This window comes from Narcine bancroftii, chromosome 7 (genome assembly GCF_036971445.1).
Source record: "Narcine bancroftii isolate sNarBan1 chromosome 7, sNarBan1.hap1, whole genome shotgun sequence".
NCBI lineage: Eukaryota > Metazoa > Chordata > Chondrichthyes > Torpediniformes > Narcinidae > Narcine > Narcine bancroftii.
In genome coordinates this window covers 28,436,282-28,454,614 of record NC_091475.1, presented here as the reverse complement: position 1 = coordinate 28,454,614, position 18,333 = coordinate 28,436,282, and the positions used below count along the sequence as shown (strand labels likewise).

Here is an 18,333-nt window from a genome sequence, read left to right as displayed (position 1 = left end):
GCTTTCCCTCTACCACCATCAACTCAGCACTCACCCGCATATCCTCCATTACCCGCACATCTGCCCTGGCCCCCTCCGCTCCCACATGCAACAAGGACAGGATTCCACTTCTCACCTACCACCCCACCAGCCTCCGCATCCAACACATCTTCCTCTGCCATTTACTACATGATCCCACCACTAGACATATATTCCCCTCACCTCCATGCCTTGTGCAGCAACCACTTCCTCTGTGACTCCCTTGTTTACTCCTCCCTCCTCACCAATGGTCCCCTTGGAACCTACCCCTGTGACCATAGGAGATGCTCTACTTGCACCCACACCACCTCCCTCAGCACCATTTAGGGCCTCAAACAGACCTTCCAAGTGAGACAACATTTCACTTATGCATCTGGTGCTCCTGCTGTGGTCTCCTCTACATCAGAGAGACTGGACACAGATTGGGAGATCACTTCGTTGAGCACCATGGCTCTGTCAGCCGCAATAGCAAGAATCTCCCAGTGGTCACCCATTTCAACGCTCCATCCCATTCCGTTGCTGACATGTCCATGGCCTCATGTACTGCCAGATTGAGGCCACCATAAATTATAGAAAAGCACCTCATTTTATGACTGGGCATCCTCCAACTGGATGGCATTAATACTGACTTCTCCGACTTTCATTTATAAAACCCACCCCCTTCTTCCCCTGTCATCTCTCCATTCCCTGTCTTCTTTCAGACAGACATAATAAATTCTACCTAGTCCCTCATCATATCCAATTAACACCTTTTGTTGGTCTGGATTTCTCCCCCCATTGTTTGAATTTTGAGACTTTCTGATGCATCCTGCTTTTGCCTTTGCTGGTTTTTCCATGAAGGGCTCAGGCCCAAAACGTCGGAAATATATCTTTCTCTCCAATAGATGCTGAAAAGACCACCTGAGTTCTTCCAGCAATTTTGGTGTGTTTTACTTCCTTCCTTTTCACCTTATTGCATCTCAAATTCTTCTACTTGCAGAGATTTGTCCAAATGACCTTTAGTTGTATTCCTCTACAGAAAGTTTGCTCACCGATTTGACTGATGGGGTCGTTTTAAAAAATGCATACCCTGTTTCATGTAGATCTAGATCAAATATGCATATCTACTCCCTCCATTTGAAGTAATGATAAGGAAGCGAGTTCCAGACAACAAATAAGACATTTAAGGCTAAATCTGAGAATAGGCTTTCGGATAGGAATAGAGATAGAAAAATATACAGTAATTTCAGACACCATCGTTGGCAGAAAACTTCATGAAGAGGATCCGAATGCAGCCAAGGATGATGTACAATGCACCCAGCATCAGGGTATATGCCAATGAGCGGGAGCATAAGAAAGCACAGGATTTGAATGCCATTCCAAACTTCAATCTTCAGTCACCTGTAAATGACAAAAATCAATACATTAAATAAAGAAATTGGCAATGAAAAATATAATTGTACATTAGCATTTTATAGATTTCTACAAGATTGCCTTCTGAACTCCACCGAGTATAGTGCCAGGTGACTCATTCTCTCCTGATAGGCTCATCCCTTCATTTCCGGAATCAGCCAAGTGAAAATTCTCTCCACCACTTCCAAAGCCAGTACGTGTTCCTCATGCATGAAGACCAAAACTGCACACATTATTACAGGTGTGGCCTCACCAGGATCCTGTACTGTTGCAGCGGAATCTCCTAGCTGTTAAATGCAATCCCTCGAGCAACAAAGGTAACATTCCATTTGCCTTCTTGATTACCTGTTGTACCCTAAAACTAGCTTTTTACAGTTCATGCAAGAGCATTTCAAAGTCTCTCTGCACAACAGCATGATGCAATATTTCACTATTTAAATTTTTTTAAAATCCAAAGTGAATGTTGCATTTACCAACATTATACTCCATCTTCCAGACCCTTATCAACCTTCACTCAGCCTATCGACATCTCTCTGGATCTTCTGCACAATTTACTTTTCCACTCATTTTTTGTGTCATCAGCAAACTTAGGATACATTACACTTGGAGCCCTCTTCCAATCATTAATGAATAGTTGTGGGCCTAGTACAAGCCCCTGTGACACTCAATTCACCACCAGAGCAACACCCATTTATCCCAAATCTGTGCCTTCTGTTGGTTAACCAATCATCTATTCATGCTAATACACTACACGTAACTCCGTGCATCCTTAGCATATGGATAACACTTTTATGTAGCATCTTATCTAATGTCTTCTGGAAATCCAAGTATGCAATATCCACCCGTTTCATTCTATCCACTGTACTTGTAATATCCTCAAACTCCAGTAAATTTGCCAAACGTAAACTAGCCTTCACATATCTATTCTGTCTGCCTGATTCTTTGTTAATGATAGCATCTAGCATTTTCCTGATTACAGGCATTAAGATAACTGGCCAACAGCAACCTGTCCTTTGTCTACACCCTTTTAAAATAATAGTGATATATTTGCTGTCTTTCAATCTGCTAGGGCTTGTCACAAGTGAATCTATTACAACTTCAGCCATTTCTTTCAGGACACTGGGATGCATTCTATCGGGACAGAGGGACTAATCTACCTTTGAACTTGCTAGTTTTGATCAGTACTACCTCTTCAGTGATAGTAATTGTATTGAAATTCTCATCTCCTATCATGTCCTTAACATCGCTCTTTGGCATACTTGACGTCTTTCTCACTGAAGACTGACACAAAATAGTAATTCAAAGCCTCAGCCATTTCTGCGTTATCAAATGTTAATTGCCCCTCATCTTCCAAGGGACTTATGTTCTCTTTAGCCATCCTTTTCTGCTTCATATAAATATAAAAACTTTTGCATTTTTGCTAGTTCTTGTGCTATCTTTCATTTCTTTATTGCTTGCTTAATGGATCTTTGTTACTTTTTAAAGTTTTCTCATTCTTCTGATTTCCCACTACTCTTGGCACTTTTATACACATGAGCTTTTAATTTGATGCCTTCCTTTATTTCTTTAGTTAGTTACCCTTGATGTCTTGTTTTTAACTGAAATAGAGTTTTGTTAAGCACTGTGAAAAATCTCTGAAAGTCTTAATTTCTCCTCAACTTACCCCCCAGTCTTGACTCTGCAAGTCCTTTTTCATCCTGTTGAGGTCTCGTTTAGACATAAATACATGATTTTACATTATATTATTGCACCCTCCAACTGTGAGAGCAATCATATTTTAATCACTCTTTTTGAGAAGATCCCTAAATACAAGATCACTCATAGTTTAGCTTAGTGTAGTCACAGAACAGACTCGATGGGCCTAGTGGCCTGCTTCTGTTCCTTTATCTTGTGATCTTTCACCTGCAAACGATTGTAGGTTTTGTAACATGCAGTTCAAGAAAATTCTTCCTCAAAACTGTCTCGACCGATATGACAATTTCCTATCCATTCTTCCATTTACCAGATATTTGTTGGTTAATTGCCTTTGCCACTACAATATTATTTGGTGGTCTACAGCAGGGGTTCCCAACTTTTTTGCTCCTCTGTATCACTTGGGCATTTTTATAGGTTCCAATGTACCCCTAAAAATTAAGGATAAAAAAAACCATGACATTGTGCAGTCTGACTGCAGATTACAACACCATGTATTGTACAGTAGTGGTTATTCTCTCAGACCCAATGTACCCCCGAAAAGCACAAATGTACCACTGGGGGTACATATACCCCAAGTTGGGAACCCCTGGTTTACAGACTATTCCCATCAGTAATATTGCAATGGCACTGAGTAGAAAAAGAAGCTATTGCAGGCCATTCTTTGACTATTTGAAACCAAGAACAATTTTGTTCAACTGAAATTATAGTCGCTATATGAAATCAATTGTCTAGAATACCACAATTATATCAAGGTGGAAACAGGAGTTAGAAGGCACAATCAAAAGACACTGGACAAATTGAAAATGCAAATTAACAAAATTAATTGACAAAATTTGAATATGAATCCATACTTACTCCGCAAACTGATAATCTTCAATAAAGGGTTATAAATTTCCAGTAGTTGGTACTCTTCTATATGTTAAGCCTCATTCCTTAACCTTTTGCTCCAAAAATTGCCTTTGCCTAATAATCAAATTTAAAAAAAGAGAATATATTGATAAGACTGCAAGACGTAGGAGCAGAATTAAGACATGCTGTGCCATTCAAATCATGGCTGATATATTTTCCCCTCAAACCCATCCTCCAGCCTTCTCCCTGTAACCTTTCATGCCCCAAGTCAAGAACCCGTCAACTTTCACTTCTACCAAATGAGTTGGCACAGATTCACCACCACCCCCTGGATGAGGAAATTTCTTCTCATTTCTATTCTAAAAGGACATCCTTCTAAGGTTGTGCCCCCTGGTCCTGGACTCTCCCATCAGTGGAGACATCTTCTCCACGCCACTCGATCTGGCCCTTTCAATATTCGGTAGGTTTCGCGGAGCTTCATCCTTCTGAACTCCATCGGATAGAAGCCCAGAGCCGTCAAATGCACCCAATATGTTAATTCCCCTCATCCTTAGGACCATTTTGTAAACCTTTTCTGGACCCTCTCCAATGCCAGCACATCCTTCCTTAGAGATGGGGCCCAAAATTGCTCACTATTATCCAAAGGGAGTCTGTCCAGCACCTTTATAAAGCCTCAGCGTTCCATCCTTGCATTTGCATTCTCGTCCTCTCAAAATGAATATCACTATTACATTTGTTTTCCTTACCACTGACTCAATCTGCGCATTAGCCTTTAGGTAATCCTGTACTAGGGCTCCCAGGTTCCTTTTGACCTCTCCTCATTCAGAAAATAATTGACAGCTTTATTCTTTCTGCCAAAGTGCCCCAAGTTGCATCTCATCTGCCACTTCTTCGCCCATTCTCCCAAACTATGGAGAGTCTCTCCCTGCTTCCTAAACGCTACCTCCCCTTCCACCCATCTTCGCACCATCTGCAAAGCTGGCCACAAGGCATCTGCATCATCAACCTAGAAGTACAAGATGCAGGGGATCCATCATTAACCCTTGCGGAACAAGGGTAAAACTATGTTCTCCAGCATTGTTTCTACTTCAGCCACGGTGTCTGCAGATTTTCATGTTTTACTACCGTGAAACCTCAACCTTTATGACTCTTACAGCCACCAAAATTGGTCTAAGTGAACTGTCATTTCCTCCCATTTTCCTCTCTCCCTTCTTAAGAGTGGAGTGACATTTGCAATTTTACAATCCTCAGAAACCTCCCTGACTTTAGTAGTGATCTTTCAAGAAGCGCTAATGCATCTACAATCTCATTCAGAACCTTAGAATGTAGTCCATCTAGTCCAGGTGACCCTTCAGCTTCCCAAGCACCTTCTCCTTGATAATATACTTACTTCTTACTTACACTTGAATTCCTAGCTTGTTGCTGGTGTCTTCTACAGTGAAGACATGCCAGATACCTATTCAGCTATACCATAAGAATGTTCAATTTAAGGTGACCAATATTTTACTGAATTAAATTATGCATACATACATGATGAGAAATTAAAGAAAAGTGGAAAATTGAGTCTGTATTGACATCTGTTTATTCAAATGAAGCAGGCATCTCGTTGGTGTTTAAAAATTTGCATGGAATGGAATAGAGAGCAGATGGAAGGCAAAAAAATTAAGTAAACACAGAAAATCCTTAAAGTACTGAGATCAAACTGGATTTATTAAGAAAAGACGAACAGTGGATAATGACTGTAATTTCAATAATTTAATCCATGCAGTTCAAGGAAATAAGATACCAACAGTGACTGTTGCTTTAGATGCAGAAAAAGCCTTTGACAGGGTAGAATGGAATTATTTATTCAAAGCATTACAAAGGTTCAACCAACCAGAAAAATATATTAATTGGATTAAAGCATTATATAATGGACCACTGGTGAAGGTGATAGTAAATGGATATGTATCGAACCAATTTAAATTAAATAGATCAACTAGGCAGGGATGTCCACTATCTCCCTCACTGTTTGCTTTAGCAATAGAACCATTACCAGAACTGATAAGAACAGAAAATAAAATAAAAAGGATAAAAATAAAGGAGAAAGAATATAAAATCAGTTTATTTGCAGATGACATCATAGTATACTTAACAGAACCAGAAATATCAATGGAAGAACTACATAAGAAATTGAAGGAATATGGAGAAATATCGGGGTACAAGATCAACGCAAATAAAAATGAAGCAATGCCAATGAATAATGCAGATTACACAGAATTTAAAAAAGAATCACCATTTAAATGGCAAACACAAGGAATCCGATACCTATGCATTAGATTTAATAATAATTTAGGCCACCTATACAAATTATCAGCCATTAATGAAGAAATTACAGGATAACAGAACATTGGAAAGAATTGCCACTAACATTGATGGGGGGGTAAATTGCATTAAAATGAATGTCTTCCCAAGGATACAATACCTATTTCAATCGTTACCAATTCCCTTAACAGAGAAATTCTTCAATGAACTAAAAAGAATAAGGAAATTCTTATGGAAAGGGGGGGAAACAGAGGATAGCGTTAGATAAATTAACAGAATGGTACAGGTGGTTTGCAGTTACCAAGCTTTAAAAATTATTATAGAGCAGCACAATTAAGGTATTTATCAGATTTTTATCAGACAAGGGAAAAACCAGATTGGACTAAGATAGAGTTAGATAAAATAGGGGAGAAGGTACAGGAACATATACTTTATAGGTGGGATGAAAAACTGTTGCAACATAGGAATTCACCAGTACTGCACCATCTGCTCAACATTTGGAAGAAGAATCACGTAGAAAGGAAAAAAGCAAATTACCAACTACCAAAATTACATTGACGCAAAATCAACTAATCCCTTTCACAATAGATAACCTTTCCTTTAGAGAATGGGAGAGGAAAGGAATTAAAAGAATAGAAAATTGTTTTTTGGGAAATAATTTATTAACATTTGAACAAATGAAGTACAAATATGGAATAACTCATGGTACAATGTTTGCATACCATCAACTGAAAGCCTACTTAAAGGACAAATTGGGAAGCAGACTGAGATTACCAGAAGGCAGCAGCTTTGAATATGTGATTACAGAAACAACGATAATTAAAAGATTTATAACAAACATGTACATCAAGCTGCAAGAGAAGGAAAATGATGAAATAAGCTATAAACCCAAACAAAAGTGGGAAAAAGATTTAAACATAAAGATAAAAAATGAAATATGGGAAAAGTTATGCTCTGGAACTATGAATATAATAAACACGAGGTTACACATGATACAATATAATTGGTTACACAGGTTATAATCACACCTCAAAAGTTAAAGAAATGGGATCCAACATTATCAGATAGATGTTTTCTCTGCAAGAAGGAAATGGGAACAACAGTACATGCAATTTGGGCATGTGAGAAAGTGAAAAAGTTTTGGCAAGATCTAAATCAGGTATTAAATAAAAATCACAAAAAGCAACATACCAAAAAATCCAGAGATCTTTCTGCTAAGTAATATAAGAAGTAAAGAATTAGGCCTCAAACTGGATGAAGCACAAAAAAAGATTTATTATGATAGCCTTAGCTGTAGCAAAAAATGTATAATGTTAACTTGGAAATCAGAAGAGAGCCTGAGAATACAGCAATGGTACATGGAAATGAATAAATGTTTTCCATTGGAAAAAATAACACAATTTAAAATATAAAGTCACATTATTTGAACAAATTTGGGAACCGTACATGGAACATAACAGAGAGGGCTTGCCTCGGACCTCCACACCCTAAAATGATAAGACGAAATGAACTGATCCAGTAGATGACACAATTTTCTTGTTTATTTTCATTGTGTGATGACATTGTTTAATGGTTTTATTGTATTGTATATGTTGAACTTTAAATGGGTTTGGAGGGGGTGGGAAGAGGGGAGGGAAGGTGGGGGGGGGAAATTTGGAGAAAATGCCACTGTGTATATTTAAGAAGAAAATATTTGTATGTATTTTGATTGATATGGTTCAGTGTGCAAAATTTTTTTAAAAATTTAAAAAAAGTACTGAGGAAAGTATGCAACATCCATGGAAAGAGAAACTGATTTAACTGGTTTAAGAATTACAGGTGACACTGCCTTGCCCAGGTTTTTCCACCATTTAATTTGCAAAAGAGAAGTTTGAAAGCCAACTTCACCCTTATTTTAATCACCTCTTGACACTTCATACAAGTGTCAGAAATCGGTGTTGAAACATCATGATCTATTTGCTCAATGGTGTCAGAATCAGAATTTATTGCCATGAAATTCAGTGTTTGCAGCAGGATCAATATTATAACCATCTTACAACATGACTATTAAAAAAATAATAGGGCATGAAAAGTAAGACTATTCAGGAAGACTATTGACTATTCAGGAATCTGATGATAACAGAGAAGACACTGTCCTTGTGCCATTGAATGCCCATCTTTAGGCTCCTGTACCTTTTCCCCATGGCCTGGGTTGTGGGGGTCTTTAAGGATAAGAGGTTGCTTTTTTAATTCACCACTTCATGTAGATGTCCTCAATGGAATGAAGTCTGCTGCCTGTGATGTCACAACACTCTGGAGTTTATTCTTGTCCCGAGAGTTGACGCTGCCATACCAGACAGTGATGCAGCCAGCCAGAATGCTCTCCACGGTACACCCGTAGAAGTTTTTGAGACCTTTGGTGACATACCGAATCTCCTCAGACACCCTTCAAAGTATAGCCGCTGGTGAGCCTTCTTTGTAATTGCATCAGTGTGGAGGCTCCGGGGGGGGGGGATACCCATGCAGAGGATCTAAGCAGATGTGTTCTGAAAGAGCTCTCCAGGAAAAGTATTAAAAAAAAGTTTGAAAGTTTTTTTTAAAAAATCAGAATTTCATTGTCAAAAATGGATAAAACTAGTACTAAATGACCAAAGGAACTGAAAACGAAAACTGCAGCTCAGCTGGGAACATCGAAAAGCCTGATGAGGAATGGCACAGAAGGGGCCTTGGGACCGGCTGAACCCGGCAGAGCTGGTGGGAGGGGGCGGGGGGGGGGGGGGAGTCAGCCAATGTTTTGAACAAGATGGAAACTTTGTGCACTCACTTTACAGGCATTGAATCAGCGATAAGAGACATATGATATTGGAAATTAAAGAAAGCATGGAAGACTTAATGGAACAAACGATGCAAGTAGAGGCTGAACTGGACAAGAGAGGCTAGAGGCTCTGGAAGAGAAAGCAAAAACATGGGACACTGACAGAAAAGGAATGATGGACAAGATCGACCATATGGAAAATTTCAGCAGACGTAATAATGCAAGAATTATTGGACTGAGAGTTGGAATCGAGGGGAAAGATCTGGTGAGCATTTTTGAAACATGAATCTCACAAATGCTGGGATAAAACAAGCTAAATGCAAAGCTGAAAATTGAAAGGGCACACTGGATCCTCGGACCCAGAAGAAGCAGCAACACCAACCAGCCCTGGTAAGACTTTTAAGTTACTGGGAATGGGATACGATCTTGGGAGCAGCATATGAATATTCAAAAAATAACAATGGGCCATTAATGGTGGACAATGAAAAAGTAATGTTTTTCCAGGAATGCCTTGGTCAAACAAAGAATTTGATGAGGTAAAGAGACAACTGTGATCCAAAAACTTAAAATTCTCAATGACTTACTCAGCAATGCTGAGGGTCAATGTTTCAGAAGGTAATTGAAAAATTTTCAAGAATCAGGAAGTGAAAGAATTTTTACGAAAGCTGTGAAAAGATTAAATTTGCCAGGTATGAAAACTGAAAAGACCGTTTCAAAACAGGACTAAGTGAAAAATGTACCTTTTTTTAATCTTGTAGTATTGAAGCATCTTATTTTTACTGCTAAAAGGAAAAAATCACTGTAATATATATGGAGAGCTCTGGAGAGAAAGGAAAGTGGCAGTGTGGGGACTCCAATCTATTGGGGAAAATGGCATTGGAGAGGAGCGGTTTAAAAAAAATGGCATTAAGGGAGGGTTCTTCCTCAGAAAATTCCATAGGCCTTTTTTGTGGGCTTCCAGGTTTTATTACTTACATAACCGGCAGAGCTAGGGATGCATGTATGTTTTTGTGGAAATGTGTATGTTCCCCAAAAGGGAAATGCTGCAGTATTATTTAAAAAGTCAGAAAGATTTTATTGTTATCCAATATTTGTTTGAAAAATGTTATGGATAAAACACTAAAGTTTATTAGTCTTAATATCAATGGGTTAAATGGAACAGTGAAAAGGAAAAGGGTCTTGGCATACTTAACTAAATTAAAAATAGATATAATCTTTCTGCAGGAAAAATTCCTTACTAAATTAGAACATGATGAATTGAAAAGAGGATGGGTATGACAAATAATATCATCTTTTTTTGGTTCAAAAGCAAGAGGAGTAGCGATTCTAATTAATAAAAATATAGCAGTATTAATAGAAGGCACATTGGTTAACCAGGCCGGAAGGTATGTAATGGCACATTGTAAAATTTATGGAGAAACATGGAGCTTTATGAATATCTATGCCCCAAATTATGACAATGAAGTCTTTATGAAGGATAGCTTCTTAAAAACAGGAGATATCGAGGAGATTTTAATTATTTCTTCGACCCAATATTAGATAAATCTGCAAGAATATAGTAACGAAGGCAAAAGCAGCAAAAACCACAGTTTCATATACGAAGGATCTAAATCTTATCACTATATGGAGGCAATTAAATCCGCAGAGACTACTCCTTTTACTCAAGGGTACATGATTCATATTCAAGAATTGATTTATTTTTAATATCTGCCCAGTTAAAAAGTAGTGACAAAGGCAGAATACCAAGTGAAGCTTTGGTCAGTCCACTCACCACTAACATTAACTTTTGCAATAATGGAAAAGCAAGAAAATGTATACAGATGGCATCTCAGTGCCATGTTACTCAAAAGAACAGACATGAGAATTTATTAAGAGACATATAGAAATATTTTGTGAAACAAATCAGCTATCTACTAATAACAGCTTTTTGATATGGGACACTCAAAGCAAACCCGAGGGGACACATTATATCTTGTACAAAAAAATCTTGAATGAATATATGGCAGAAGTAAACAGTTTGGAGAAAGATATTACAGAATTAAAAATATAAAATATCAAAGAACTGAAGAATACAGACAAATGGAGAATAAAAAGCTAATATACAATACATTACAAACATTAAACAGAGAACGTTATATTAAAAACTAAACAAAAATGAGTTAGGCGAACAGGCACAAAGTCTCATCTTGGCAAGAAAACAGGAGTCATCAAGAATAATAAACACTAAAAACAGAGATAGATAGTCTAACATATAAAAAAAGGAAATTAATGGCTATCTTTACATAATATTACATGAAATTATTCAAATCAGAATTACTAAGAAACAAGAATGAAATGAAATAATTTCTGTCAAATGTTGAACTTCCAAAACTAGAAGAGAGAAAAGATAGTACTAGACACCCCCTTTACAAGAGAAGACATTGAAAAGCCCAGGGTACACAACAGGCTAATAAATCACCGATTCCCTCCCGAGTTTTACAGACATTTCAAAGAATTACTAATGCCCCTATTAATGGATGTTCTGGATCAAGCAGTAGACACACAGACCCTCCCGGAATCAATCTCAAATGTTATTATTACAGTACTACCAAATACAATAAAAAGGACTACAAATGCTGATACAATACATACTCAAAAGTGATTTCCCCAGCTGTATTCAATATTCGTAAAAGATAATGTAAGCTCTGATGGTGTGCAGATCTGTATGTATAGAAGGGGGGAGGGAAGGGAATGTTTTGTTATTTGTAAGTTTAATGTATTGTGTCATTGAAAATTTTATTTTTTTTTAAATAATTTTTTTTAAATGTGGAAGCTCCAGGACAGATCCTCAGAGACAATGACACCCAGGAATTTGAAGTTCTTGACCCTCTCCACTAGTGGTTGCATGAGAAGGACTGGGTCACGTTCCTTTGATGTCACACTAGCACTTGTATGCTGCTTCTCAACAAGTTCTACAGATGAAACATTGATAGTGTCTTGTCAAGATGTGTTGAGACAGGGACTGCTCCTCAAGCTGTCGAGAATTTCAAAGCATCACACAATTGACATTTCCTGCTACCTCGCATAAGCAGCCAACACATTAAAAGATTCATCAGATCCTGGTCACACTCTCTTCTACTTCCTCCCCAGGAAGGAGATCTACTAAGTGTAAGATCATGCATCAGATTTAAGGACAGTTTCTTTCCCTTTGCTATTATTCCTGATCAAACCTCACATAAGTAAAATAATGTTGCCGTTGCCCTTGCTCTGTTCTGACTGATCTCCTTCTATAACTCTGCACTCTCTATAATTATTGTTGTACTATAAATGCCTTTGGAAGACTACACAAAAGAGTCTGGAAAAACAACCAACTGAAAAACCTCACAAAGATAAGCGTATACAGAGCCGTTGTCATACCCACACTCCTGTTCGGCTCCGAATCATGGGTCCTCTACCGGCATCACCTACGGCTCCTAGAACGCTTCCACCAGCGTTGTCTCCGCTCCATCCTCAACATCCATTGGAGCGCTTTCATCCCTAACGTCGAAGTACTCGAGATGGCAGAGGTCGACAGCATCGAGTCCACGCTGCTGAAGATCCAGCTGCGCTGGATGGGTCACGTCTCCAGAATGGAGGACCATCGCCTTCCCAAGATCATGTTATATGGCGAGCTCTCCACTGGCCACCGTGACAGAGGTGCACCAAAGAAAAGGTACAAGGACTGCCTAAAGAAATCTCTTGGTGCCTGCCACATTGACCACCGCCAGTGGGCTGATATCGCCTCAAACCGTGCATCTTGGCGCCTCACAGTTTGGCGGGCAGCAACCTCCTTTGAAGAAGACTGCAGAGCCCATCTCACTGACAAAAGGCAAAGGAGGAAAAAGCCAACACCCAACCCCAACCAACCAATTTTCCCCTGCAGCCGCTGCAACCGTGTCTGCCTGTCCCGCATCGGACTTGTCAGCCACAAAAGAGCCTGCAGCTGACGTGGACTTTAACCCCCTCCTTAAATCTTCGTCCGCGAAGCCAAGCCAAAGATAAATGGGTTGACTAGCTGGATTGCACAAAACAAACTTTCTCACTGCAACTTCATACATAGGACAATACATACGAGAGTGGTTGGTGTCTGCAATAGGCTGCTAAGGGTAGTGGTTGAAACAGACACAATCTGTTGAGGCCAAATTTGGAGTATTGTGTGGAGTTTTGGTTACCTTACTACAGGAAAGGTATCAATAGGATTGAAAGAGTGCAGAAAAGATTTACTAGGATGTTGCCCAGACTTCAGGAATTGTGTTATAGGGAAAGGTTAAACACGTGAGTACTTTATTCCATGGAGCCTAGAGTGCAATAGAGGTAATTAAAATTATAAGGGGTATAGACAGAATAAATGTAGGTAGGCTTTTTCCACTGAGGGTAGGTGAGATTCTCACCAGAGGACATAGATTAAGGGTGAAAGTTTAGTGGGAACATGAGAGGGAACTTCTTCACACAGAGAGTGGTGGGAGTGTGGAACAGCTGCCAGCTGAAGTGGTGAAGGAAGGCTCAATTTTAATATTTAAGAAGAATTTGAACAGGTACAGGAATGGGAGGGATATGGACTGGATTCCTTCTCCTCCTCCCCCCTGCTCTCCTCCTCCCCCCCGCTCTCCTCCTCCCCCCCGCTCTCCTCCTCCCCCCCGCTCTCCTCCTCCCCCCCGCTCTCCTCCTCCCCCCCGCTCTCCTCCTCCCCCCCGCTCTCCTCCTCCCCCCCGCTCTCCTCCTCCCCCCCGCTCTCCTCCTCCCCCCCGCTCTCCTCCTCCCCCCCGCTCTCCTCCTCCCCCCCGCTCTCCTCCTCCCCCCCGCTCTCCTCCTCCCCCCCCGCTCTCCTCCTCCCCCCGCTCTCCTCCTCCCCCCGCTCTCCTCCTCCCCCCCGCTCTCCTCCTCCCCCCCGCTCTCCTCCTCCCCCCGCTCTCCTCCTCCCCCCGCTCTCCTCCTCCCCCCCGCTCTCCTCCTCCCCCCCGCTCTCCTCCTCCCCCCCGCTCTCCTCCTCCCCCCCGCTCTCCTCCTCCTTCTCTCTCTCTCTCCTCCTCCTTCTCTCTCTCTCCTCCTCCTTCTCTCTCTCTCCTCCTCCTTCTCTCTCTCTCCTCCTCCTTCTCTCTCTCTCCTCCTCCTTCTCTCTCTCTCCTCCTCCTTCTCTCTCTCTCCTCCTCCTTCTCTCTCTCTCCTCCTCCTTCTCTCTCTCTCCTCCTCCTTCTCTCTCTCTCCTCCTCCTTCTCTCTCTCTCCTCCTCCTTCTCTCTCTCTCCTCCTCCTCTCTCTCTCCTCCTCCTTCTCTCTCTCTCCTCCTCCTTCTCTCTCTCTCCTCCTCCTTCTCTCTCTCTCCTCCTTCTCTCTCTCCTCCTTCTCTCTCTCTCCCCTCCTCTCTCTCCCCTCCTCTCTCTCTCCTCCTCTCTCTCCTCCTCTCTCTCTCTCTCTCCTCCTTCTCTCTCTCTCTCCTCCTCCTTCTCTCTCTCTCTCCTCCTCCTTCTCTCTCTCTCTCCTCCTCCTTCTCTCTCTCTCTCCTCCTCCTTCTCTCTCTCTCTCCTCCTCCTTCTCTCTCTCTCTCCTCCTCCTCTCTCTCTCCTCCTTCTCTCTCTCTCTCCTCCTTCTCTCTCTCCTCCTCCCTCTCTCTCTCCTCCCTCTCTCTCTCCTCCTCCTCTCTCTCTCCTCCTCCTTCTCTCTCTCCTCCTCCTTCTCTCTCTCTCTCCTCCTTCTCTCTCTCTCCCCCTCTCTCTCTCTCTCTCTCCTGCTCCTTCTCTCTCTCTCTCCTCCTCCTTCTCTCTCTCTCTCTCCTCCTCCTCCTCCTCCCCTTGATCTTATCGGTTTCTTTTACCACTAACTCATCCTTCATTGCTGAGCAGTGACCGTTGGCCAAGATCCTCCACCTGCCAGCCTGCTCCATGGATGGCAGGCCTCCCAAGTTACTCCAGAGGTAGCAACTTCCGCCCGAAGTCAAACATAACCCACCCCCCACAACAGCCCAACGCACCTGAAAGTCCTTGAATGGAACCGTTCCCACCCTCCAATTCCTCGCATTTCTTTCCTTAATGCCCGTGACCACCGTCACTTCTCTCCCCTCCTGGTCGGCAACGCTCAGCACATGCGCACTCCCGGGCCCCGCTGGAACCGGTTGTTTTCGTTCGCGTCGCGCGCATGCGTGAGTGGGGTTGCGGAAGCCGAGGGACGGCAGAGGGAGCCCAGCGGAGGAGAAGGGCGCAGGCAACTGCTGGCGGGCGGTCACGGCCGCACGCTCGGTCCGAGCAGGTGAACGAGATGCAGAACGTCATTAACACTGTTAAAGGCACTGCGCTTGGCGTGGCAGAGTTCTTGACGCCTGTACTTAAGGTGAGGGAGTGTGATTTGTGAAGGCCCGTGGTTACTCTGATGCCAGTGACAGGAATGACCCTCCCTTCACCGTGTGCTGAGTGAGTGGCGGCTTCACTGTCAGCAGATGAAGGGATTGACTTTCCAGGCAATGCCTGACTTAAACACAGAATGACAGGATCTAACAGAATACTTCTTCTAACTTCAACTTTGATTGCCCTGGCGCTGATTTGTTCAATGAACCAAGATTGGTGACTTTTATTTTTCTTGATGCAACAGTTTTTTTCCCCAATTTTCACATCCTAAAAAAATTCTTCACAGCATAAATCTTAGAAAGGGCTTACTTACTGTGGCTCCCAAATAGTGTAATTTAAAAGTTAAAAATGCGCGGCGTTTAGTTTAAAATGCAAAGTAAAATTCCAAATTCAGCTTGACCACCTTGTGATGAGAATCCTGCTACATCGAACCTGGGTTGCTTTGAGAGGCCCCTTGTGGATGGAAAGTGATTTGAATTCCAGAATGAAATTGATTACTGCTGCAGTAACAGCAGATTAGTTGCTAATTAATTTTGACCTACAGTTAAAGGAATTGTACAATACTGTGCAAACTGAGACTATTTAGTGATTTGTATTTGTGCTGACTCAGAGATACCAGTTAGACCCTCTCCAGGAAATCCCTTTTGTCCCCTCATGAACAACTTGCATCACTTAAACATAACATCCTAACCCTTGTATTCAGTGACCTGCTGACTAAGGCAAGTGTTCCAAACACTCTTTGTCTACCTGTGCAGCCATCTTTAAAGACCTATGTCCCGACATCTCAAGCTCTCTCTGCACCCCAACATTCTTAGGCCATTGCTGTTAACAGACTCTCCTGCCCTGGTTTGATTTTACCCAAATGCAGCAACTTGCACTTCTAAGTTGAACTGCATCTGCCATTTCTTAGCCCATTCCCCATTTGATTGAGATCCTATTGCAAACTCAGGATATCTTCTTCACTGTACTGTCTGCCATTAGCATGCTTACTATGCCACAAACATCCTTGTCCAAATCATTTGTGTATATTAGTACCTAGTACCTGAGGCACTCAATTGGTTTAGTCTTAAAAAAAACTGCCCTCCATAACAATGAATATTTGCACAAGTATAGTGTGTGGCTTGGGTACTGATTACATTCAAGATGGAAATCAGTCGTTTTTGGACATCATTATTTAACCCCTTGTATATTTTGTTTACACTATTACCCTATAATGAGGCAGTGAACCCCAGACCTATTATTACCCAAAGCATAGAAAGCAGAATGGTTTAATTAATAAAAAACGACCTTCTTTTCCTACATTAAAGTTTACTCTGATTCCCTTTATTCAATGCAGGAGTCAAAATTTAAAGAAACTGGAGTAATTACCCCCGAGGAGGTGAGTTGTTTTGATGCAGATCCATGCATTTGATTTGGGTGGAAGTTTTTGCACAAAATATTAGTGCAAATCAACTGAGTCAAGGTGCATTTGATTTGAAATTTGTTTGTGACACGTGCATGTTGTAAATCTTGCATGTTGTAAATCTTGTCTGATATATTGAAAAGATGTTAAGTTTATCAGTAGAAAGTAGGCATGGAGCAGTCCTTTATTAATCCAGTTTGAGGTATTGACTAAGTCTTGGATTTAAAATTATCTTTTAGTGTAGATATAAATGTTAAAAAAATGCAAGTAATATTAAAAACATTAGAAAAGGGAATAATGCTAAAGTACAGCACAATTTTAAAATGGTGTTAAAACTCTAGAACAATCAACTAGCTTAACAACAGTGGTCGAAAAGATAATACATATTTATTCCAAGGTGCAGTAGAGATTGGGGTGTGCCACAAAGATATTATTTTGAGGTAAGATGGAAAACTACTTGAAAGAAATGGATGGGTTTAAGAATGAAGTTAATTGTTGAAATGTGGAGCCAGAATAACAGCATGGAACATTTGAATAATTGGTCAGATTCTCATCAGAGACTAATTCTCAATTAAATGATATAGAAAATATATTTCATGCAGGTTGCTTGAGTAACACACCAAAATATAATTGTTCTTCTTTTATATTGAATATTTCTTCAAGTCTTTGATTGGATGCTCTCTGCTCTTGACCCATTGAATTATCCAGCAGATGTTTGGTTGATTAAAATTAATTTTCTTTCATCAATTCCCTTTATTTATATAATGAGTACATTCAGTGTATCAACACAAAATCCTTTTAACAATTTCCCTTTCATTTTTATAGTCTGAGTGCATTCAGTAAATCAACACAAACTGCATCATTTGATTGCTGACCTAATGATATTTCTTCTAATTCAAGAATCTAATTCAAATCTGTCTGTTATATTTTGAATAATTCTCAGAAGAAGATTACCTAAAAATTGGATTGAACCTCATGTTGGTCCTCCAAAACATTATTGCATTTAATGCTGACACCAGATTGGGTTTGTCGGAGAAAAAAATCTAAAAGCCAAAATTAAATGTGAACCAGCATTGGGGAGGTTTGCACCCAGAATCTAGTATTAAAATAGGACATGTGGAATTCCTGAAGGGGTTACTCTCAATTTAGCCAAACTCCTAAAGCTTTTATTGACAGCAATCTGAGAAGGCTTGCCTCCTCAGATACTATGGAAGAGATGAGGGCTACAGGGAAGAGGGAGAGAGCTCCCACATTCACTAAAGTGATTTGCAAGATATGGTCACTTTGATAAGATTCCAGGAAAGAAGTTGGTGTGTTGGGGACCCAGGAGATTTGGCACAAGTAGTACCCTGGTGGTTAGAAGTCTCTGATGTTGGGAAAAGTTCAGTTAAATGTTTGGAACAAATTTACCATGAAATGATTGTGGTTACATGATATTATGTCTTTTTAGAAAAAAAATCAGATACAATAATAAAAATGTAAAGTTTAATTTTCATAAGATGTGGAGCCCATTCATGGATTACT

General features: G+C 40.6%; 2 protein-coding genes across 5 annotated transcripts in view; one reads left to right on the top strand and one right to left on the bottom strand.

Moving 5' to 3' along the window:
- Positions 1–15,192, bottom strand: part of slc35a5 (solute carrier family 35 member A5) — a 72,261-nt gene extending 57,069 nt beyond the window's left edge. For all 4 annotated transcript variants that reach the window (XR_011341655.1, XR_011341656.1, XR_011341657.1 and 1 more), the window contains exons 1-3: positions 15,038–15,192; positions 3,961–4,068; positions 1,252–1,398 (exon numbers count right to left, since the gene is read on the bottom strand). Coding sequence is in view for 1 of the 4 variants with exons in the window: in XM_069889284.1 (XP_069745385.1) it covers positions 1,252–1,375 (124 nt within the window). In the remaining 3 variants the exon portion in view is untranslated. The remainder of the gene's footprint in view (positions 1–1,251; positions 1,399–3,960; positions 4,069–15,037) is intronic.
- An 18-nt stretch (positions 15,193–15,210) lies between these two features.
- Positions 15,211–18,333, top strand: part of atg3 (autophagy related 3) — a 29,154-nt gene continuing 26,031 nt past the window's right edge. The window contains exons 1-2 of the mRNA XM_069889286.1: positions 15,211–15,393; positions 16,744–16,785. Of these exons, the coding sequence (XP_069745387.1) occupies positions 15,322–15,393; positions 16,744–16,785 (114 nt within the window). The 5' untranslated portion in view covers positions 15,211–15,321. The remainder of the gene's footprint in view (positions 15,394–16,743; positions 16,786–18,333) is intronic.